This window comes from Pleurodeles waltl, chromosome 3_1 (assembly GCF_031143425.1).
Source record: "Pleurodeles waltl isolate 20211129_DDA chromosome 3_1, aPleWal1.hap1.20221129, whole genome shotgun sequence".
In the NCBI taxonomy this organism is placed as follows: domain Eukaryota; kingdom Metazoa; phylum Chordata; class Amphibia; order Caudata; family Salamandridae; genus Pleurodeles; species Pleurodeles waltl.
The window spans coordinates 1,705,615,835-1,705,640,162 of NC_090440.1; the positions used below are offsets into that span (position 1 = coordinate 1,705,615,835).

General features: G+C 42.7%; 1 protein-coding gene across 3 annotated transcripts in view; it reads right to left on the reverse strand.

The window, feature by feature from the left end:
- The window catches only part of IQCA1 (IQ motif containing with AAA domain 1), a 692,773-nt gene that overhangs the window by 57,335 nt on the left and 611,110 nt on the right, over positions 1-24,328 (reverse strand). For all 3 annotated transcript variants that reach the window (XM_069225557.1, XM_069225559.1, XM_069225558.1), the window contains one exon: positions 18,326-18,525. In XM_069225557.1, the coding sequence (XP_069081658.1) occupies positions 18,326-18,525 (200 nt within the window). The remainder of the gene's footprint in view (positions 1-18,325; positions 18,526-24,328) is intronic.

Genomic DNA, 24,328 nt, shown 5'->3' on the forward strand with positions numbered 1-24,328 from the left:
CTCTTTGACATAGTGAGGGGGGATGGGGAGTTACTATAAATAATCATAAAGAAAAACCCACAAAGCATTTTGTAGACCCAATTTCTGTCTATATTGCCAAAGATGTTTGCACACCACGTTTCCCTACTAGTCTAAACTAGTGAATCTCTCACTCAGCCAGGAAGTGGTTCCTGACTGTCTCAAGAGTGAACGGGGCGCTCTAAAAACCTTCTGCAGATGCAAACAATCCCAACATTTTTTGTCTCATTTCCAATCTTTCTTTCCTTCCAAAAATCACTGAAAGGTAAGTAGTGAGCTATAACAATTCCAAGACAACAATCTCCTACACAAATGCAAATCATGTTTCAATTAAAGTTGCAGAGTTGAAACAGCACTGTTTTAGGAGTTTGATGATGCACTTTGCATCCTGGATGTAAGTATCTCCTGCTTCCTAATTCTTCTTGACTTGTCAGTGGTCTTTGATACGCTAAATCACTGCATGCTTCTTGACAAGCTCAAAACATGGATGGTAATTGTTGATGTGGTCCTCAGATGGTTTGAATCATACCTCATGGGAAGATCGCAGAAGCTAAAAATTCCTGCATGCTTCTCAAAACCAGTGTTCTTAAGTGTTCCTCAGGAATATGTCCTAGATCTAACCTATATAACCATTATATTGAATCCCTTGGAGTCTAACTAAGAAATTCAGAGATCCTTTATCATCAGTATGCTGATGATACCCAACTCTACTCAAAGGCCTACTTTTCCAATGATATCTCGCACCTTGCCAACACTCTAAACACAGTTCAAGATTAGATGATTTCCCATCATTTAAAACGTACCCACCCAAAGGCGAATTTCTCCTCATTTCCTTCTCAAAATCGCCACTATCAGTACAATACTAGATGGACTCATTCAATACATTTAACAGCAAACCTATTAGCGTCAACAGTACCTACTCAATTTACAATACCAAGTCACCCTCATGGCCAGAAATTCATGCCTTCAAATGTATATTCTTTGGGAAATTTGCTGTTAGTATCTATCAGTCATAAGACCCAGCACTAATCCACTCCACATTGCGTGTCTGACAAGCCTTTGTTCTCTCATGGTGCTAGACCATCACAGAACGTTGAGGCTCTGCTCCTAGAGCCACAACCTTTAAAAAGGATTTATCTATGGCTCATTCATTTCAGGAAATGAGACCAGAATCTGGAACTCCTTGCCTCTGAACCTATGCACCACTACCTCGCAGGCTACCTTTAAATCTTAATTTAATGCCTTGCTTTTTGAAAGACATTTTAGTTAATCTCTCTTCTCCATTCTACACCTCCTTGGCATAGTTTCTGCACTGATGGGTTCCTTGAGGCTTCCATGTCTACTTGATTTCAATGGGCATCTTTCTGTAACTGGAACCAAACCTATTGCTCAATATTTATGACTGTTGTAATTTAAACCTCATTTTGATGCTCTTTGTCTATTGTAAATGTCCCAACACCATTGGGTAATGTAATTTATATGTGTTTATATAATCTATTTCTTTTGTAAAGCGCTCTGTCACCTTTAATTAATGCCTGTGTTTCATAAAACCCGATAAATAAATACATTTGTCTTGAAAACACACAGATTTGGTATCGGAATATCCCATCCAGATATTATCTGATAGAAATATTGCCCTCTTTACAAAAATATCAGCAGATTGGAGTTAAAACTAGGAAACGTACATTCAATGGAACAATATATTAATAAGCGATATTTAGGGCAAGACAACATTTTTTTCTAGGAAGTTCAGACACACAACCCTGCCACAGGCCTCCAGTCCTCAGCTGCCACCCCTTTTGCTTGCTTGGGCAGATGTGTGAGATGCCCTTCTCACACCATCTCCCGGACTTTGGCCTTTCCAAGATTCCAGATCGGGACTGCAGCATAGGGTCACATTAAATGTAGCTTGGGACATCGGCACCTTGTCAAACCAAACCCCCATCCGTCACCTCCCTTAAGTGGGATGCTTTCTGCAGAGCTGGGAGGCCTCCTCTCCACGGAGCGCTAGCAGGCTTTCTTTCAGCCCCGGACCTCCCGCAGAGTGACTCGGGAGGCGAGCTGATGAAAAGAGGTTTGGAAGCCAGTGGTCTGTCCTCGCCAGGGTCAGTGCGAGGACAGAGGGACAGCAGCAGTTTCTTGGCACGGAAAGCTTCCTGAGCCAGCCAGGGGGAATAACTCTTCACAGCTAACAAGGTCGGCAGGCCTTCTGACAGAAAGGCCTGTTGCAATGGTCTACACATTAGTAGCCGCAGCCAAACAGAATGGCGCGAAAGTTAAATGGGTTAATGCACGCGCTGCAGACATCTGTGTGTCATCCTGTGGATCACAAGTTCGAGTTATCCGTGTGTGACTCAGCCTCCCTGTGACAATAAAATTAGTACAGTCAAGTTAAATTAATATGGAGTTTGCGCATAAAGTGAGAACTTAGGGGCATATTTATACTCTGTTTGTGCCAAATGTGCATCAAAATGTTTGACGCACATTCGGCGCAAACCGGGCACCATATTTAAACTTTGACACCGAGCCCGCGGATGTCAAAATTCCTCTGTGTGCGTCATTTTTTGGATGCGGGGAAACTGCCTGGCGTTAATGACATGCAAGGTAGGCGTTCCCGCCTAAAAATGACTTTAAGTCATGTGCGCCTTATTTATACTCCTGCGTCATTTTGATGCACAGGAGGGGGCGGGCCTTAAAAAATGGCACACAACCTGATGTACGCCGTTTTTTAACCTCTGGGTGAGGGCAGGCGTTAAGGGACCTGTGGGCTCACTTCCATGGTCTCTGACCATGGAAGGAGTCCAGAGGTGCCCTTCCCTGCCCCGAGGGACACGTCCTGCCACCCTCGCCCACCCCTGGAGGACACCCATGGATGGGGGACCAATTCCAGGTAAGAACAGGTAAGTTGAGGTATGTATTCTTTTTTTTTTTTTAAGTGGCATAGGGGGGCCTAATTTGGGCCCCCCTACATGCCACTGTGCCCAAAGACCATGCCCAGGGGACAGAGTTCCCCTGGGCATGGCCATTGGGCAAGGGGGAATGACTCCTGTCTTTGCTAAGACAGGAGTCATTTCAATGGGGGTTATGCGTCAACAAATGGCGCAAGTCCTGTTTGAGGCATGATTTTTGCCTCAAACCTGACGCACCATTTTTTGACGCACAACCCCATTTTCCCCTACGCCGGCGCTGCCTGGTTTGAGTAATTTAATTTTACTCTGACCAGTCCGCAGCGCCAGCTAACGTCATTCCTTAAATAAGGCGCCCGCATGGCGCGTAGGAATGGCGGTATCCGGCTGTAAAAAAATTCACGCAAACCAGCGCCGGCGCTGGTTTGCGTCAAAAAGTATAAATATGGGCCTTAGTTTGCATTGTGCTCTATATATAGATTAAAAAAATGGAGACCCAGATGTGTTAAACACTGGTTGAACAACACTAGTCATATAATGGTCGTAATTTGTGACCAGCGTGGAATTTTCGACCCAATCTATGTACTAATTGGTTATTTCACAAAATCTTGAATCATAGGGAGTCACAATCCTACCTATCTCACCAATATTCAACAGGAAGGTTGCAAATTGTGGCTCTATATGACTGGATGAATGGTGGCATGTTGGGGTCAGTAGACCCCTTCTGTGATCGCATTTCAATAAAGCAATTAAAAAATGTAAAAAGCCCATTTTTGTTTGAGGAAAGTGGTCTGCCTCTAAGAAAAACATACTTTAAAAAATAAATTTATTTAAGAGTTGGGCACTGGTCCGACGGGCTGCTGCCCATTCCCAAACAAACTTATGGTCTCAAATTCAAATAGAGGAGGAGGTTGCACATGGACTCCTTTGCCTTTGTGAATGTATTCCCACTCCAGCGCAGGAATCAGTAACTTTTGAATGTTGTGTGACTGGATTTCGGTCACTAAACACTGATACACTGTCTTGTAAATTGCTATTTGAATGCGACCCCCTAAAACGTGCCTTCTTAATATTCTTCGTAACCCATTTAGCAATGCGGCAACCTGTTATGAAATCACTAAATGGGTTTTAGTATATAACAAAAAGCCATATACTGGTTGCAAACCCTGTGATTTAGAGAATTACAGGGTTTGCAACCGGTCAATGGCCTTCCTAGAGATGTGGCAAAATGTCAACAAAAGTGAGACAACCCTATCCAACTTACCTCAAGAGCCAGATATTCACTAATTCAAATGGTGCTTTTTCTATTTGAAAAGGCCCAACACTGAAAATTAGGCCAAGTCAAATTTGGTCCTAAAAACAATAGAAATCAAAGACAGGAAAGATCCTTACAGGAAGTCTATTTTGCTGTTTATTGTCAGCTACTGTATCCCTGCTTTCTCTAATTGTTTGCTTTTCTGTGTTTTTCTCCTTAGTGGAATTTATCTACTAGTTAATAAAAAAGCTCAGTGGAATCTTATATCAGGTGATCCATGAGCAACTTGTTCATCGGGGCCTAGATTTACTAAACATTTGCGATTGTGTTTGTTAAAAAATAAGCAGTATGAAGGCAGCATTGATCAACTTTTCACTCAAAACATATTTTGTGCCACGTTAATGTGAGTGTAACGTCAATCGGCTTTGCGTCACATAAAGCCAAACTCCTGACTATTAATGAAACGCGGGCCTATTTAGGCAGTGGAATAGTTAAAATACTGAACCAGATCTACTAAAATTGCATGATCTGGCTTCGTGTGAAATTCTAACAACAAATAGAACTAGGTGCAAGAAAGAGCAAGTGTAATACTGACAATCCCACACGTAGTGTATAATTTTAGTGAAAATACACATTTTAAGTGGATTGCCCATGGGCGGTTGTCATTGTGCAGAAATTTGTCGTGGAAGGAGTAACTCAAGAGCAAAAGTCTTGCAAGACACCATTAACTAATCTTTGTCAGTCAATGGCGTCAGTAGTTTTTCCATTGGTGGGGTTGATTATGTAATTCTTAGTGCATATTGAGATGCACATTCTTATGTGTTTGCACAATGAAATGCTGCATAGGTCCATGCACTTTTAGCAGCTCTAGGCCTCAGTTAAGTTTCTGTTGTATTGTTATGGAACCCAATGGTACCAAGCTTGCTTCACAGAACATGTAGTATTTTAGACTGATCAGCTAACCAGAGAACATATCTGTCCAGATACTCTGGATTCAATGGATGAATTGGCACTAATGCTTTTTTTTATTTAATTTGCATAGCCACAGATCGTTGTACACTTAAGACAGGGTGTTACATAAGACATTTCCCATCACAATTAATGTGGTGTTTTCATTTCAAGTTGTGGAGGGGCATGGAAATGTGGTAATTAATTGCCAAACTAGGAGACCATCAACCTTTATTATTACAGTCAGTTCATGTGGCAAGTAAGTAGGGGTGGAAGACCACAAGTGATCAGGGATGGTTAAAAAAACAACATCATCACCTGCTGAATGTGGTTCACACTAAAGGATTAATCAATGTCAAAGCCTTATACTTGGCTTACTGGCGTAGCAATGAATCTTTACGTTCTGGGAAAGTTTTGTTTACTGGAACTGCAAAACTGTTGACGTCTTTTATTAAAAGAATGGATAAAAATGAGGCCCCGCCCTGCAAATGGAACGTTTATTGTGACACGGAAGGCATGGAAGTGGAAGCTGCTTCCCTTCTTTAGTTCTTTAGGGAGCATCACTGTCCTCGATCGTAGAAGTCCTCAGGTTCTTCATCCAGGGTATGGTAACTTTGTCCATTTGCCAAACATGATGGAAGGTGTGGGAGTTAAGGTTAAATTACTACCTTAACTGGTGTTGTTCACATCTTTAAAGCTTTTGTCTTGTCTCCTAGTCAGTCGCCCCCTCCATAGCACCATCATTAACCCATTAACTAAACCTACGTTTTTTTCGAGTTAATTTCATTTTTTTGTGATTGATTGACCAGTCCTGAAGTGTTAGTGGTGGAGGCCTTAATGAAGACCAATCTGTCCGCAGATGGAATTAGCCTTAAATGTCCCATGCATTTATGAGACCAATGGTCCCAGGGAGAAATGTACATTGACAGCTACTCACGGCGAGGAGGCAGGGCCTAGACAGAAAGGAATGTCAGTAGTCCCTGTCATAATAAGCATGAATGTTTGTAGTTTGTAAGGCGCTTTAATGGCCTGATGCATTATTGAGCTGAATAACTCAGAGGGAATACCACCATTATGCAAAGATAGTCACCATTTTGTCAAAAACGCCCATCATGTAAATTCAGGGATAGTCTGACTGTTGTAATGACTGCTCACCATATGTCAAGGGTGGGTTACTGATATGCCAGGAATGGCCAGAATGTAGCCAAGAATGTCCACAATATGTAAGGTTTGGGCTATGGGCTGTCCTTCAAAAAAGTGTCAATAAACTACGTCTCAATTATGGCTGCAGCATTGTATTAAGTCATTTAGCACTATTTTCACCTTTTATTTTCACTCTGTGTTTCTCCTACCTTTTTGCCTCCCTCTTTCTCTTTTCCATTTCTCTGTGTTCTGTGTTTACATTTGCAGTCCCTTCTCTCATCTTCTCTTCTACTGTGTATTAATTTTTAGGTCTTGCCTGCTACAGTGCATGCACTGCACGTGCTCTCGCCTGTGAGTGATATTGTTTACCTCAAATGAGTTGCAGCCCGCCCAGTGCTTAACATTAATAGGTGTCATTGTCACTCTTATCTACTGCCTTCTAATTGGCCAGCACTTGTTGGCTTCACTTTGTCTTCTTTCGGCTGGAGCGTGTATCAAGTACTGATTGCTTCAGTTTGATTGCTGTCATTCCGCTAATTACAGAGTGATTGAGGCACTACTTTGACACCATATCACATATCGCACTACTTTTATTTTGTCTTCTTCCCTGCAACCTCTTGTCATTTGTAGCTATGTTTTACTATGCCACACGTACTTCAAAGAAGCCCTTTTCCCCGTTTGAAAAGGATGTTTATTACGACAACAGTTGTCATCTGCTTTTACTATGACATCCTATGTTGTCTCCTTTCAAAAATATGTCCAATAAGGCATGAACATGGGCACAATTGCTTCCTTTGTGAGATAGGATGTTTTACCAAATGTATTTTTTTTTCTTTTTCATGGAGACACACAAGGGTGTTTTGCAGAGACCTTACAATCACTGGCAAAGACAATAGATAGGTCGCACATTTAAGACTATTGGCTCTGCCACTGCCCTTTGTTAATTCTGTACAGCCCTGGCATTACAGACCTTGGCAATGATTTTTAGCATTGTGTACTGAATCGTAGCTGCTGTGCAGCATTGCTAAAAATATTAATAAAAAAGGAGTATGAGGAATCCAGTACTAATACACTTTAAAAAAAGCACATTAGCCTTTGCTGCATCATAGCACTTTTACTAATTAGTTTTAGCCACACTGCAAAGCATCCACACTGTTGTACAGCATGGCCACAAAACATTGTCGAAGCCAATAGCTCTCAGTGGCGCCACCTCTCGGCTTTGCCAATGCTTGTTTAAATCTGGAAGCATTGATGAAGTGGTTGTTGTAGTGCCTGAGCCGCTGTCTGTATTTATGTCAAGTTCGCACAGGATGCTTGTAGTGATGGGTCTCCAAAGACATTCCTCTTTAGATCTGTTGCTTGTTTCCTATCATAACTTCAAAGTTTTCGGCCTCTTTTCTAATGAATTCCTCTGCTTTCTTCCCTGTTCCACTTTCTTTCTACCCCATTCATCCTCTTGACAGCCTCTCTCTCCTGCTCTTACAGTTGGCCTTTCTTTCTGCCCCTCCTGGACTCGTTCACACTCCCTCTTTCTTTCTGTGCATTCCGTAAACTCAGTCCACATTTCTCTGTTTCTCACTCTTTGCTCCCTTCTCAATCGCCCTTTCTGCTCTCGCCATCCGTCTTGCTCACAATAATAAGACCCAGGTCAGCTTCGTTGCCAGGCCTGTTCCAAAAATAATATAAACATGGTGATTACATCTCGGGGGGACAGAAATACCCCAACATTCTGTTGATTTTACTTCAATCCACATCAAATCTTTCACCTTGTAATTGAGAAGAAAGCCAAAGAGCAGATTCTGACTCAAAACATAACATAAAAAGTAATCAAAATGTAGGCTAGCTACATGTGTTGTGAGAAACGTGGCGTGCTTCAGTACCTGACACCGGTGCGGTGCTGTGTAAGTGAGAACACATGCAGATCTCTGCTCTGTGGACCTGCTGTCCTCACTCCTCAGAGCCCTCCCAGAGCGCACTCCTGGGCAGGCCTCAGGAGCCCACAGGACAATACTCACCAGGAGAAGGTGCTACGAAACTCAAGAAAGATTGTGTGGTGGGCGATTTTTAACAGTGTTTGCATGGGTCGATTGTTGTCTCTGCCTTTCTGCCAAGGGTTGCTGGACTAATGTTTGCGTGTGCATTCATGTGTGGGTCAACTAAAATGTGCATTGTACAACATGGGGTAACAACCTTTAAAATGTGTGTAACTGTGGAATAAGGCTGAGGCTTCAGGGGGCTTCGAGGAGTTACAAAAAATGAAATTTCACTTTTTTCCTATGTGAACTACCCGAGCTCTAACCTTTAGCAGGCCCATTCACAAGCAGCTCATCCAGTCCAGGTTTAATGTTTGTGTTCTGAAGTCGGTGTTCCATTGAAAGTACCAAGATTGCAAGTACTAGAATACAAATTAAAAAACACTGCCTTGGACGAGCTACTCACAGCTGGAGCTGGAAGCCATGACGGCCTGGTTAAGAAGCAGAACATGCATTTTACGTGGAGGATGTGGGATTCAATGGCACTCATCCCCAGGGTACCAAAAATGCAATAACCCGATGAGAAGGGATGAGGGTTTACTCCCTCAACAACAAATGAGAGGGGGAACTACTGGTTGCCCTGCTGGCCTCCTAATACCTGGGGCTAGCTGGGGGTTTTACATCATCGTGGCCTCAGTGGATCAGAAGAAGCGTGGTGAAAAAACAAAGAACACAAGAACTTGCAGGGATACAGTAAATACGCAGAGTGGAGTAGCGGTGTCCTACGGCTCTCAGCTTTTTCCCTTACAGTCAGATAATGAATGAGTAACAAATGGGCAAGGAGAGAATCCGCTTCCCCCACACACACCAAATAGATACAGTCTCAGCAACAGTAGCGCAAGGATTCCTCTCCCACAGAATTGGTACGGCATGGCAAGCAGCAGTGCAGTTTCATTACACAAGTAACAGGCAGAGTACTAAAAACAGTAGTATAAGCTCCACTCACAGAAAAAAACAGGTGCACTAGAACCTTCAATGTACAAAGAAAGCAAGCACTAGAAAGCCAATGGGTCTAGATTTACTGTAATAGGCATATAGTAAGAGCTTAGAAGCGTGAGACGTGAGAGGAAGCCACCAAGAGTGGACAGAGAAGGCCACAGTTATAAAGCAGCCCCTTGACAGCTCAATGAAAGCACTTGAGTGGAGGTGGAAAGATACTTCTTAACTACCAATAGCATTAGGTGATAGATGAATACTCCATTGTTCTGAGCCAAGACGTGATAGGCAAAGACTCAAGCCAATAGCTGAGAGAGGATGGGCAAAGAAAGCCAATGGGTGAAAGCAGTGGCTCCAGAGTCTATGTATACTATATGCAAAAGGTATGATTGACAGCTGGGCTATGAATACCCAGACTTAAAAATGGGACAATGACTTCCTTCAGGTACCAGTGTTAACATAAAAAACGTGAAATAACTTAATTATCGCACATTTCTGCCATTAATTGACATTTAAATTGGCTTAGTATTTATTAATGTATGCCATTACTTAACGCCAAGGTGGAGGTAACAACACAGGAAAACGTGGAACATTTGCCATGACTCTGTTAGCAGTACGTTTCTTCATTTTTGCCTCGACACAGTGAAATCACGCTGCAATAATGTTACAGCAGGTCTGCACTGGAGGCAAATGTGACAGTACACAGCACACCGGTGCAGTTAACACTCCTCACATATTATACCCCGCCAGTGCAAATACATGTGGGAGAAATAAAACATTATTTGAAAGTAGCCTACTAATAAACATATATTAATGTATTTATGGCTACAGCGCAAAAGTCAAATTCCTCCATGTTATTACCATGTCCCAGCTTAACTAATGTGAGATGCCGCGGCTTAATGACTGACAGGATGCATCTAACTCACTGTATGAAACAGAAATAAACTGGGGAAATACTAAGCATTTAATGAGATTGCATCTCACTGCACAAACTAATACTTCGTGCTCTGGTTCTGATCAAATAAATGTGCTTATGATTATGCACAGGAAAGATGTAGAGACTGCAGAGCGTAAGGAACATACTGTTTATCACCCATTTAAGGGAGGCCTCTCATGCAGCATGCTCCCTCCTCACACTCAACAATGGTAATAAATGGCATGTTACTCATGTCTTCATACATATTATTTACTGATTCCATACATAGTCACCCTATTTACCGAAGCCTATTCCCAGACAGGGTGTCCTTAAAGAGGGCTGAGAGGGAGGCTGTCCTTCTATATCAAAAGGGACAGGCTGTGTTTGTGAACTAAGCCAGGGACAACAGAGAGAAACCATTGCCAGAGCTCATACTTTCATTATCAAAGAGAGAGAGGATGTGAGACAGGCCTCAGTCCACCTCAAGTGCTGGCTCAGGTGCTTCATTGCTGGCTTCAAAGCACTCGCCGCGTCCACGCCCAGTAGGGCTCCTGGTAATGTCAGACAACACCCATGTCATCCAACGCCAGTGCTTGATTTGGAAAACAATAAGGGCTTGGTTTATGAAATTTTAGCGCCGCTTTTGCGTCATTTTGTGACACAAAAGTGGCGCAAACTTGCAAAATATAATTATATCTTGTAAGATTGCGCCGATTTTGCGTCAAAAAATTACGCAAAGGCGATGCTCACTTTTCATAAATCAGGCCCTAAGTGCTGGGGCACTAATGTTGCCGCAAATATCAGTGGTGTGGAATACCAGGGCTGCGTAGACTTGATTCCAACTCATACGGCTTTACTCCATCACCAGACACTCGCTTTATCTTGCTCGTGAATGTTCTTTTTCACCTGTGCTTTGTCAATCTGGTGCTGTTTTTTCCGTCCTTCTCTTCCTTTTGCTTTCCTCCTTTTGTAGGTTTCTCTCTCTTTCACTGGGTGAAAATCTGATGAGGAAAAATAAGTTCTGGTCCCCAAAAATGAGTGTCACGGGGCCCCACCTGCGACGATCGGCTCAAGTGGAGCACCGCCCACTGCAGTCCGTATTTCATAGTCAGAAGTCAATGGTGCTTGTGGGTACAGACCTGTGCTAGCAGCATGCTAGAGATGTGGCCATCTCCGGAATCAAATGTGGAAGGATCAAAGGAAAGAAAGGGAGTCTTCTCCTTGGATGTGTCAGGCCTGCGTCTGTTTCATCTCATTGTATAGAGGTGGATAGAGCATTCCATAAATATTACACAACAGGCTCATAATATAGTTACATGGATTCGGATTCTCGACATATAGGGCTGGGAGACCTCATAGTGTTCTTCTTTACATATACTTTAATGTGTTGAATATAGTCAAGCCTTTGGGGAAAAAAAACATATAATTATATACAAAACCCTTGACTAATTCAGTATGGATGAATGAATAAGTGCACAGCAGGGGCGGGCAAAGGAGCATCACCCCATTGGCTGAGCCAGCAGCTAAAAAATAAAAAACTATTTTAATATTGTTTTATTTTTCAGCTGCTGGCTCAGTCAGCAGGTGCAGAGAGGGACAGGGCTGGTTCATGGGAGGGGGGAGGAGGTGGAGTGGAGTCAGTGTGCACTAAGCGCGCATGTTAGTTTTGCCAACCATCATAGGCCAGCCCAACTGACATGCTCACTTAGGTTTCTCCCACCCGGCTGCGTTACACAGCCAGTTTGAGAAACTGCACAGACCCCAGTGCACTGTCTGAGTGGCAGAACAAGCTGCTCAGGCCAATCCTGATGATACTCGCATACTAGGTATATACTAGGTATAGCATGAGAGCCGTGCCAGGATTGCTGGGGAGTCTGTGCTGGTGTCCCAGAGAATGATGGGACACTAACACAATTGGAGGAAGAGTATTTAGGCGGGAGGTGGCAGCAGGTATGTTTTTTTTTATATATTATTTTATTTTCCCCCCGTACCCCTCAACACTCCTCTTGAGATTTGCAGCGGCCGCCACTGACAGCTACCTCAAAGAGTGTCCTGGCGCTACATCCTTGAAGGCAAACACATTTGCAAAGCTCTAAGCTAAGAGAGAAAAGAAAAGATTTAATATTTTTCATGAAGATCAGTTCCTGTGATATAGTTCAAAGAGACACAGGAAGCCTATTCCATGGGTACTGAGTACCGAGAAGGACCGCTCACTGGCCCTAGCCAAGTGGAGTCTGGGTACCTTCGAAAGCAGCTTCTCTGCAGAACAGAGAGTACTAGACATATTATAATGCAATGTCCTAAATATTAAGTACATAGGATCATGCGTGTTGAAAACTTGGTGAATTACAGTCAGTGCATTGAACAGCATTATTTTCTTAATAGGAAGCCAATGCAAATCGCTAAGGTAACCAGAAACGGAACCCTTCCTCGATAAGGCAAAGATGAGGCGAGCCGCTGAGTTCTGCACCCCTGGAGTCTTTTGATCTTATAATCCGACACACCAAGATAGAGGCAATTTGAATGATACAGCCTTGATGTTATCAGGGCATGTTCTATCGTTATACGTGCCTCCAACAGTAAGATGTCTAAAAATGTCCTCAATGACTGAAGTAAGCCAAAAAAGGTCCCCCCTAGTGATAGAATTTGGAAGACTAGAGATAGGGAATCTCTATTATTATACACCCAGATTCTCAGCAACCGAAGTAGGAAGGGGAAGATCCCCTGGTCAGCTGCAATTAACCCATTGGACAATAAAATATCGGTTTTGTCTGCATTGCACTGAAGAAAGCTCCTGTGAATCCAATGTAGAATATCCCTCAAACAGGCAACAAAAGATGAGACTTTGTCAACAGCACATTGATGAAAGGTGAGGTGCAGCTGCGTGTCCTCCTCATATATGAGATGGGCACGAGGTCATGCAATGTGGGTAATGGTGCCATATAGTTGTTTAAAAAAAAGTGGGGCTCAAAGAAAAGCCATGTGGCACCTCAATCACAAGTCTCTTCCTAAAAGGTGGGTGGAAGACAAGTCAAATCTCTTCTCTTCCTTCAAGGAAGGATTTAAATCAACACCAGGTCAGCCCACCAATACCAATCTCACTTTCCATTGCTAAAGAACAAGTGTGAGACGTGGTATTGAAAACCAGAGACAGGCAGATCAAGCAAAATCAAAGCAGCACTTTTCCTCTCATCCAAAACTGATTTCAGCATTTTCATCGCCTCAAGGATGGAAGTGTCAGTACTACGCTGTGGATGAAAGCCTGATTGAGTGCAGTGAAGTAAGTTATTTGCCTCCAAATATGTGGTCATCTGTACATTAACAAAGCTTTCCAACATTTTGGTGACCGCAGGGAAGAAAGAGATGGGACGATAGTTGGACAAGAAGGGAGGATCGGCAGATGGCTTTTTTAGGAGAGAAATAACTTTAGCCCTCTTCAAGCAGGCCAGAACAACACCTGTCTTCAAGAACCAATTAAGGAACTTGTTAAGAGCAGGGGCTATAGGTTTATGCAAAAAGACTGAATAGGGCTGTGGGGCCTGGATACATAGGGGAGCTGGATTTACATTGAGACAAAGGGCCAGATGTACAAGACCCCAGCACCTTGTCGTGCCACACAAACGTCATTTTTTTTACGCTAATGTGGCATTAAGGAGGCCATTCTCTTTCGCCATATTGACAAAGTGACATATTGCGCCACTTTGCGACCCTTTGTGCCACATTATGCCTGCCAGGCATAATGTGCGCAAGGGGGACGTGACGGTGTTGGGAGGTCCATAAACATAGTGCAGTGAAATTCACAACATTTCATTGTGACATTTTTAGCATCATTTTTAATGCCTGCTCAGAGCTGGCGTTAAAATGACGCCCCCATTACTTTCAATAGGCCTCCCTTTACTTTGCAGGATTAGCACCAAAATTTATGGCACTAATCCTGCAAAGTACCACAACAGTATCATAAATTATGACTCTATTGTCCTAACATGCACCATGCTACGCTGTATTGTAAATACGGCACTACCATGCTGTCGTTAGGTGCCGTCGGGGGGTGCAAGAAAAGTGGTGTGTTACAGCTGTAATGCGCCAATTACATCTGTAAAGCACCACTTTCTTGTAAATCTGGCCCTAAGCCTGCTGAGTTTGAGCCAAACAAATAGTTTTCTGCTTTGTGAGAGAGCACGAAACAATAGGTTTTTGGCCTTAAATCCTCTACTCCTCTGGAGCCTACAGCAGATGCTGATGGAGTAAAGCCCTCATAAATCTTGAGAATCTTATCTTTTTTTTTAAAGAAGGATAATTGCTCACAAAGATCAGTGAAGACCAGAACTGACAAACTGTGTGCTGATGGGGTCAAATAAGATTTTACAATTTTAAAGATCTCCCTAAATTCATTCTCGGCCATAGCAGTCTGATGAACATAAAAAGAATGTTGAGCATTTTAATAGTGTAATGATCCTTTAGGGCCAATTTATAACAATCTTTGCGAGTGGGACTATAGTTCCACTGGCACCTTCGTTCAAATTGTTTACACTTGCTCTTTAAAGACAGGAGTTCAAGTGAGAGCCAAGGTACAGAAGGTCCTCTTTGTTTGGCTGAGCTTGAGGGAACTAGCAAGCATACCGCCACCTGTAGCTAATTATTGAATAGTTTGGCATCAGTGTCCATAACACCTGAATAAGCGGGTTTTGAGGACCATAACAGGGAATTCAGGCCAGCCATATCAACGTTTCCACTCCACACTTTCACCTCCAACGAACTCTGGCTGACAGTACAAATCTTTATCTTACCGATGTCCCCAAAAAACAAAAACAAAAATGGTCTGATAATGGAAGAGGGGAATAAGTTTCAGGGACAGAGGAAGATTTGAGAAGATGATGCGTGGCATGGGAGACAAATTGGTGCAGGCCAAGAGCGTGGCAGTGGGCAACCAATGCAAGCCCAGTAGCTTTTGATGGCCACATGCAGATTAAAATCTCCCAGCACAGTCAAGTTAGAATACTGAAGAGTCACTGGGCAGATCGCATCGTCCCAAGATTCCATAAATTCTCTCTCCTGGACCGGAAGTCGCTAAACCAGATCACTGGAGAAGGGGAGTTTTGCGGTGAGAGAGATACAAAATCCCATGTGTTTTTAACCTTCCTTAATTTAGTGAGCCAGAAAAGTACTGCATTGAATGACAAGCCATGGAGGAACGGTTTGAAAAATAACAGGGCCCAACTCTGAATGTAAACAGGTTTCAGCTCGAGACAAGGCATCAGTATTGGAGTCGTATAACAGTTGTGAGATAAACCAAGCATATTTAGGCAAAGAGAGCATGTTCACTTAACTGGCCTTAAAAGTAGATTTGGAAGAGAAGGCACTGCCGGAAGAGACCATGATGCTATCAGCCAGATACACCTCGGAGGTAGAAAGGTGTGCCCTAAAAGGTGGGGATGGGATGCAATTAAGCAAAAATTCATACTTATTGTGAAAGGTTAATCCCCTAAACTCCTCTGCTGGCCGCCTTCAACATCCTTTTCAGAGAGGATTGAGCTGAAGTAACTCTCCCCTCATGTAAGTTTGACAATACACGTGAGATGCTTTGGAACGAGGATAGTGGCTAGCCTTGATCGCAAAACAGTCCCCAACAGCTTAGGACGGGCTTGCATTTGGAGCGCCTTTGGCACACCAGCAGCGCAATCACTGCGAACATCCGCACCAGGCTTTCTTTATATAGGCCATGATTGGGGCAGTGATGGGCAACTAGAGCGTGAATCAACTAAAATGGAGTCTCTAGTTGTTTAGCCCGATAACCAACCTTAAAAAATGTCGACAGTGCCAGTGAATCCCATTTGAGAATTCATGGTGTGGATGTGGGGGGATGGTTGATGGGCTTGAAGGTGACTGAGAGAACTAGTGAATCAGGAGCAGGGGTCATCTTCATCTGCGATTAGAAAGGCGCTGTCTACAATGCATAATCTCAGGCTAGATTGGTAGTTGTGCTGGAGATGGTTTACAATGATGTGATCTTGGAGTTCAGAACACACTGTTTTTCAATGATGTTGACCATGAAGGGGAGATAAATAATGGGTCAGTAGTTGGCAAGGGCCTCATGGTCTACTGCAAGTGTCTTTTGAAGTGGGATGATCTGGCCTGTCTTGAGAGCTTCTGAGAACATACATTTAGGGAGAGTACCTTTAGTCACAATGGTGAATAGGGGTGTAAAAGAATATTTGGAGAGAGCTTTGATGAAGGACAAGGGTACGACATCATCTTCATAAGAGATGGCTTGTAAAGAAAAACTACTATTGAATCTCAGAAGGATTAAAGGCTATTATGCTTCTCTCATACAGAGTACCACTTCCCCTGTGGCACAAATGACCCCTTGGGCACTTAGGAGGTCTCCTCTGCCACCTTTCACCTTTACCCTGAAAGTCTGTGTGAGTCTAAAGGAGTCCTCTCCTTGCATTTCTCAGCATGATACCCTTGTGGTTTCTTATGTTCCTGGTCTCTGATGGGATTTAGATCTCTGTCCTGAAGGTTACAGATAGATCTGTGCAGTAGGTGTGATAGTGGCACATACATACACACACACAATACGCCTAGGCATATAATGAACATTAAGCAGAAAGAATAAGAGAACATTCTTCATCTTAACCAGGTTTCAAAAAGCAACATTTCTTTCATTAATTAAGGTTATAAATAAAACAAATCAGCACTAAGATGTATATTCTGCTTGCATAACATTTTTGTTTATTTTATCTTGGAAAGGCATAATAGTTTACAGATTCTTTCATATCGTTGTCCATTAAACAATGTTTTCTTTTTAGTGTATACTACCGGAGGTTACTCTGCTCTCTTGTCTGGATGGAGAAGGAATGAAGCAGCAGCAGCTCTTCAGGTGACTACAATGGCATTTGTTATCCAGCTAGAGCAAAGACTAATCGAAGCCCATATCTACCCCAGTGAGCTCTAAATCGTGGTCCAAAATCAAAAGAGAAGCATGCTGCCCATCAATCAAAATACCTTCTGTGGCTCTTCATGTGAATTAAATGCTATATAGTGGGGGTTACTATACAATGCAGTATAAAAGCTTTCATCCTTGCTAACTTCTCAACGATTTCTGTACACTTTGAGGCCCTGGTTAAAAAGGGCCAGAATGGGGTGATGAAGTATTTATCACACAGGTTCAAGGTGGGGTACTGTCAGGTGGTAAATATGTCTTATTCCAAGAGGCATAGTACGAGAAATTTTATTCAACGCATAAAATTCTACATTTTTCGCATTTGTTTCCTGGGCGTTTACCCACAAAACTTTTACCAGACTTAATCTGGCAAAATCAGTCAGGAGAAAACAACGAGGAGGTGATAATTATCGCACACTCCTGAATTCTGATCCGTGGCAAATCTTGTTTGCAAAGGGTTCGAAATTTAAACCTTTGGTCTTAGAGAGTAGGAACGCTTAAATAGTTCAAGTCATTGCTAGTTGTTTTCTTAGCGAAGCAAATATGCAAAGAGTGGAAGGGATGCAGGACTATAAGAAGCTTCAAAAAAAGTGCTTTGTCCTTTTGTGAAGGGCGTAAGGTGTAAGGCGTAAGGCCTCCCTTGTTTGGGCCTGTCACACCTAGCCTATCTGCTGGAGCCTACCCTGCATCCAACCCTCCTAACCCACCTAGTGATCTATCTCCTTCCTCACTCCTTTTCCCATCCCTCTAGACCTATGATACTCTTTTGTGTTTCATCTCCTTCATCACACTTCCTTGCACGATCCTCCTTGTTGCATTGGTCATGATAGGTATAGATATAACCCACCACAACCTTTTGTTTTTCTTTTCACGAATTGCTTATCTTGCCTTTTCAGATTTTTTTATTCACTGTGCTTTGATTGGTAACATTTTAGGAACTGAAGATATTTGTTTAATAGGGATTTGAAGTTGATATTGCCAATGCACAGTTAGGGCCTGATTTATGAAAAGTTAGGGCCGACTTTGCGTAATTTTATGACGCAAAAGCTGTGCAAATATAAAAAATATGATTATATTTTGTAAGTTTGCACCACTTTTGCATCAAAAAATAATTATATTTTGTAAGTTTGCACCACTTTTGCGTCAAAAAATGACGCAAAGGCGGCCCTAACTTTTCATAAATCAGGCCCTTAGTCTTTTGCCTGACTGTTAGCACTCTCCCCTTACCTTGAACACCATGTGCAGCATCATAAGCAAGCCACTCTTCCCTGGATATTTGCCGGCGATGTTGGCTGCGGATAGGTTGAAGAGGTTGGCTCCTGTTTCCTTGCAGAGGGCATGGACCAGCATCTTCTTCCCCACCCCAGGGGGCCCTGCCAGGAGCAGAGCCTTCACCAGAGGTGCCTTCTCATGAACAGCCTGAGAACCTGCAAAAGATAAGAACAAGAAGACAATCGTTTTTAGTGTATTCCATAACAAATAGAAAAAGTTCGATTTCAACATCACTTCAGATTCATTTCGTAGACTTAAAAGACAGTGGAGTGCATCCTAGGTGATCAACCAGTGAAAGTGAGTGAAGGGGACACACCTTGCAGGATCTTACAACTTAAAGAGTTACCGGGTGACAGAGCAATGAGATAAAGGAAAGCAGTCACTGTGCTGGACCTATGGTTTTATCAAGTCAAACTTACAAAGTTACAGTGCTGACGCTATGAGAAAATGTATTTTACACTGTGAGTATGGCTCAACATTCAAACCCATTGAGCCGCAGTGTGACAAACCCTGCTTGATACACCAGGCCAGTGACTGAGACACTTGTTCAAGTCCACCAAGCAAACCGTAACACACCCCGCTAAATTTGATCAACCATGGTGAGATGTACCCTATCAGATCCATTGTGTTACAGTGCCAGATGGATCAACTCAGTGTCAAAATAGGCACTCCCAGTTAGAAACACCAAGTAACACTGGGACACCTCAACATCTTTTCTCCACATCAGATCCATTGAGTTACCACATCAGAAGGAGTCATTTTGATTAAAAATGTGTTACACTTATGGGCATATTTACAAGCCCCTAGTGCCACCGGGGCATCACTTTCTGTGATGCTCTGGTGATGCTGTGCACTGCTCCATATTTACAACACAGCGTTAAACTACTTTTTGTGGCTTAATGCCACCTTGTAAATATGGTCCCTTAACGTGCCGCACTTTGCCTGTAAGGCACATGCAATGGGTGTTGCTGTGGGCATTCCACAGCAACACCCTTTGCATTTTGATGCTGTCCCAGATTTCCAAGATTTCATAAACATGAGGCAGTGCCAAAATCTAACGTAACCCCCAGTTGTGGCGTTAGCATGGCACAACGAGGATAAATGCTTTAATTTCTCCTCGTTTTTTGCCTTTCTACGTGTGCTGCATTCTGCATAGAAGGAGCAACTCACCATTAAAGATTGTTTTGGTGCAGGATGGTGTCCCTTCCTGCACAAAAACAATCTCCCTCGCAACACAGCCATCTTTGCACCTTGGGGCACGGGTGTCTGCGTTGGTGCTGAGCAGCTAATTTAGCACTGGCACAGGGAGAAACCCAGAGATGCTCCGTATTCTTTTAAATACAGTGCATTTCTGCATTTTCGAAGTGATGCAGCATGGTACTGCCAATTTTGGCGCAGCGGCAACGCTGCGCCACTTCTAGTAAATATGCCCCTTAGTAAGAACAACATAACTTGAGCAAAAGCTTGACATACCCCATTAAATCTAAAACGTGATGCCAGGAGAAGCTTTGCCAGACAGCAGGTTTCTGTGTGAGATCATGTTCATCAACCCTGCCACCCCAAGGATCCAATGTTTCCATGTATTTGCTGTTAAAGTTACAGAATGACCATATGAAATATAAAATCTCCTGTGTTGTTCTAAAAAAATGAACAAGTCTACGAAAAGTTTCTGTTAGTAGATAGGTTCAACTGGCTAGTTCAAAACATCATTTATATCTAAAAAGGCTTATTTAGTCCCCACCGGTGCTGTGGTGAAGGTAAAACATGCCCTGTAAATGGCTTACTAGAGAGCCTCCCTTCTAGAGCCTCTCTTCTCTGCCTCAATTGTAGAAATCTCTGGGAGCTGTGATGGTATTATCACCCACTTTTCAGTAATATGGTCTCTGGCAGCCTTTTGTGCTGGAGTATGGCTGCAGAAATGACCAGTGGTTGCAATATGATCACAGTTTATTCGTCAGTTATTCTGCTCTAGCCTGGAACCATGGTGGAAACGGCTGCCTCTGATGCTGCTCCCACCGCAGCCATTGTGACGTTACTATCAGTAAATTCATAATCAAGGCGGAAAGACGCAGAAGAAAACACTGCAACTCATACCCAGGGCTAATATTTGCCGGTAGCTGCAGGTGGTGACTAATTTTTGGGACTGGGTCCTATTATTTATCATCAGACCTTGACCTGGAGCAAAAGACAGAAAAAAAGAAAAAGAAGGAGAAACAGAAAGATGAAAACCAGTGACAAAGAGAGAAAGTATGGATGGAAAAGAACCTACGAGAATGAGATGAAGAGACAGGAAGTGGAGAGAGCTACGAGGTGCAATCAGGACTAGGCGGTCTTGGTACTCGGGGAACCTTGACATTTGGCAGCTAGCTTCGAGGAAACTCTTAGGGTTCCTGTACTTAATTTTTTTTTTGCTAATTAATCACTGTGCATACTAAACAACATACAGAAAGCCCATTAGTATAGTAATAAGCTAAGACTCAGTTAAAGGTGGTCTACCTTTGTCCCTCCTTGATATTGCTGAACTCGTCCCTGCAAATGTTACTGTTTATATGCACCATAGGGTAGATCTCGGAGTCCTGTTTTAATTTAAATTCGGATACAAACACTGGTTTTGCAGTAATTACTGCACCTGTAAATTTTTTCCTTGCATGGTTTTCATGAGGTAAAATATGGCAAAAGTTGTGAAGGGACAAATTGGGTCATTGCACCGTTTGCACTTACGAAAAGGTGCAACAAATAGCGTTGTCGTGTTATTCCCAGTGACAGGGTGAGAAACTCAGAATGATGCAGTAATTGGACATTCTGTAAATACAGCAGATTGCGGTAACGGTTTTTTGCAGATACTGTATTTTCCCATATTATCAGTAATTTTTAATAACACCTCCAGTGTTTTGCTCATCGAGCGACAGATAGCGGAGGGATGTGTAATGACTAGCAGTTCAGAATAAACTGTGTTAGAAATGGCTGATGATACTGCTGCAAAGTGCCTTAAACAGAAATCCTCTCCTGTACAATAATGCACTTTATTAATTATAAGGCATGGTGGCACAGTTATTGATTGCACGTCTTCGACCGTACCACAGTTTGAAACAGTGCATCAATCAACTAGTGCGCAAGGTAAGTATCAATTTGAAAAGTCCTGCAAGAGAGAGGAAACTGGCAAGGCAGCAGCACATGGAATATACACTGAGGTATTAGCTTAATGGAGCATGCCTAGTGGTAAGCAGCTTTACAATTTAATGGAATTCTCAAACACTGTCACTTTAAAAGTAATAAAAGTAAACAGGTTTACTCTCCCTCTAAAATATCTGCACTATTAAAATATGCACACAAGATGCCCACATTTTTGCAAGTACACTATCCTTCTGTTAATGTCATAAGGATAGATGTTATTACTTTCATGAATTTTTATTGAGCTTTAAGAAAATAATTTTAGCACATTCATGTACACAATGGAAAATCCAACGTATCAAATATAGACAAACTTTCTATGAAACTTTATAAATATTTTATGCCCGGAGAAATGAGAAATGTAGAAAAAAATAACTAGAATAAACTATGACGGATCAGAAGAAATATGCACACAAAAGTTATGCGGGAATTTTAATCTAATTGAGAAACCTGGCCCTGGCACCCAAACACAAATAGATTGAACTTTGTGATGGTACAAAGAGAACAAACTAAAAGTAAGACTTGCCACAGCCAGGATTATGCAAGTAGACGTGAAGAACATAAAGTTAATGCAAACACATTCACCCTGACTAGAGCCACAATGAATAAAGTTAAACGATTCTGCTCACTATCAATCACACTCACTGAAAACCTATACTGTGAGCCACAAACCCAGGTAGTTTGCACACATGATACACACAAAGTGGCGAAAGGGCTAGTTTGCTCTCCTAGATCACCAGTTGTTCAACCACACTCCAATGTTTTCTTTCTCTACCAGGAAGATTCTTTTCCTCGGAAGTGACAAATTGAATGACCCTAATTGAATCTCCTATTGGAAAAAAAAAACAGATTGACTAATTTCCATTCTACAGACATAGAGAAAGCGTTTTTAAAGTACAATCATATAGAAGAAAGAAACAGAAAGACACCAGCACTGAATACAACAAAGAGCAACAATGTGATGAAGCTTTGAAGGATATCCAGAACACAAAGGTGAAGGAATAGTTGGCTGAAGATGATTATAGCTCCAAAACCGTGGGACAATACCCTGCACTCTCCCTAGTCATGTCCAACAATCTCATAAATAGGCTGAGAGCGCAAAAATATTTGTAATCAAAGCGGGGTTGAAGAAAATGAAAAGGAAATCCATATCAAGCCAGCCCTTATCTACCCTTGGCCAAAGACACAGAAATAATCTACACAACCATGGCAGAGAGAGGAACGAACTTAATGAATCCAAGAGCAAACATCATTTATGACGATAAGATATGTAAAGCTCAGGAGAAACTGACAACCGCAGTATAACTTTGAAAGGACAAGGAGGAAGAAAACCTAGGGCCTAATTTACTAGGAAATGACACAGCTCGGTGCTGCAAGCAATTTTGCTGCGCCGAGCTGCGAAGTTTCCAGAACACAGGTATTGCCGTATTTACAAGAATCCAGCGCATCCGTGCGTTCTCCCCTGTGCCGGCACTAATTCAGCTGCCTAGTGCCAACGCAGTCACCCTTACGCCAGGGTGCAAGGGTATCTGTGTTGTGGGGGTGATTGTTTTTGTGCAGGAAGGAACATCTTCCTGCACAAAAACAATAAGTAATGACGATTTGTTCCTTCCGTGTGTGCTGGGCTGATGTTAGTTTTTGGCACTACCTCAGGTTTACGATTTTTCATGAATCTGGGGCTGTGTCAAAAAACAACGGGTGTTTTGTGGGTACGCCCACAGCAAACTCACTTTGCATGCCCCTTTGCCGCAAGAAACTGAGTTGGGTAGCCCATATTTACAAGGCCGCCTTAAGCCATGAAAAGTGGCTTAACACCGCCTTGTACACATGGTGCAGGGAACAGCGACAGTGGAGCGTCGCAGAATGTGACGCTCCGGTGGTGCAAGGGGCTTGTAAATAAGCCCCCTAGTATGCTCCTTTTTCACTGCCTGCTATCTGTAGGGGGAAGAGAGCAGAGACCAGTTCCCAGGTTTTGCATGCTGGAACATCTGCTGAGTCTGCAATGAGATACTCTCCACCAAGATCTCGTCCACCACAGGGCTATGCACTTCAGCTTGTCATAAGCCCCACCCCTAAGAGGGTTTATTTATGCATAACAAACAACAGTGGTGACTGACCTTCATGATATGGTAAATGACCAATTTCCGCTTTGCGGAAAGTGCTTTTGTTGAATTAGTGGAAGCAGTTTTGCTACAACGGTCCCTGTTGACACAGTGTAGATCTCTAAGTATGGCGGTCTTCTGCTGGGAGCAAGGATGCCTCTGCTGATACAGAGCGCTGGCATGCCACTAGCAATATTGTCAATGAGTCCCAATGCGACTCATCCTCATGGTAGGCAAAATCAAGGTCTCGGGGGTCAAGGACAACACAAGCACTCTTAACATTGTCAATATAGAGACTAAGAAGTGCAAGTCAAATCCCAGAAGGGAAGACTTTTCATGCTCCTCACCAGAGCTCTAGAAAAGCATCTCCTCCAGTGTTACCCACAGTATCAGATCCATCAACTCAACTAGTCACAGTGTGACACTACAAATCTACTAAGTCACAGCCACTACCCTATCCGATCTGTTCCATGAACATATTCTAACGTTACAGCAGCCATTCACCACAATGCACAGCTGAAATGTGACACACATATCAAATATAAAAACAAACATTTAAACTTCAGTGTTTCTTAAATCTGAAATTCGCAGAGAAATACCACAAACTCGAGTGACAATGTGACACCCCTATTAAATTTATAAATGTATAAATTATATTGTTCCCTCGCCTCAGATTCAACAACCT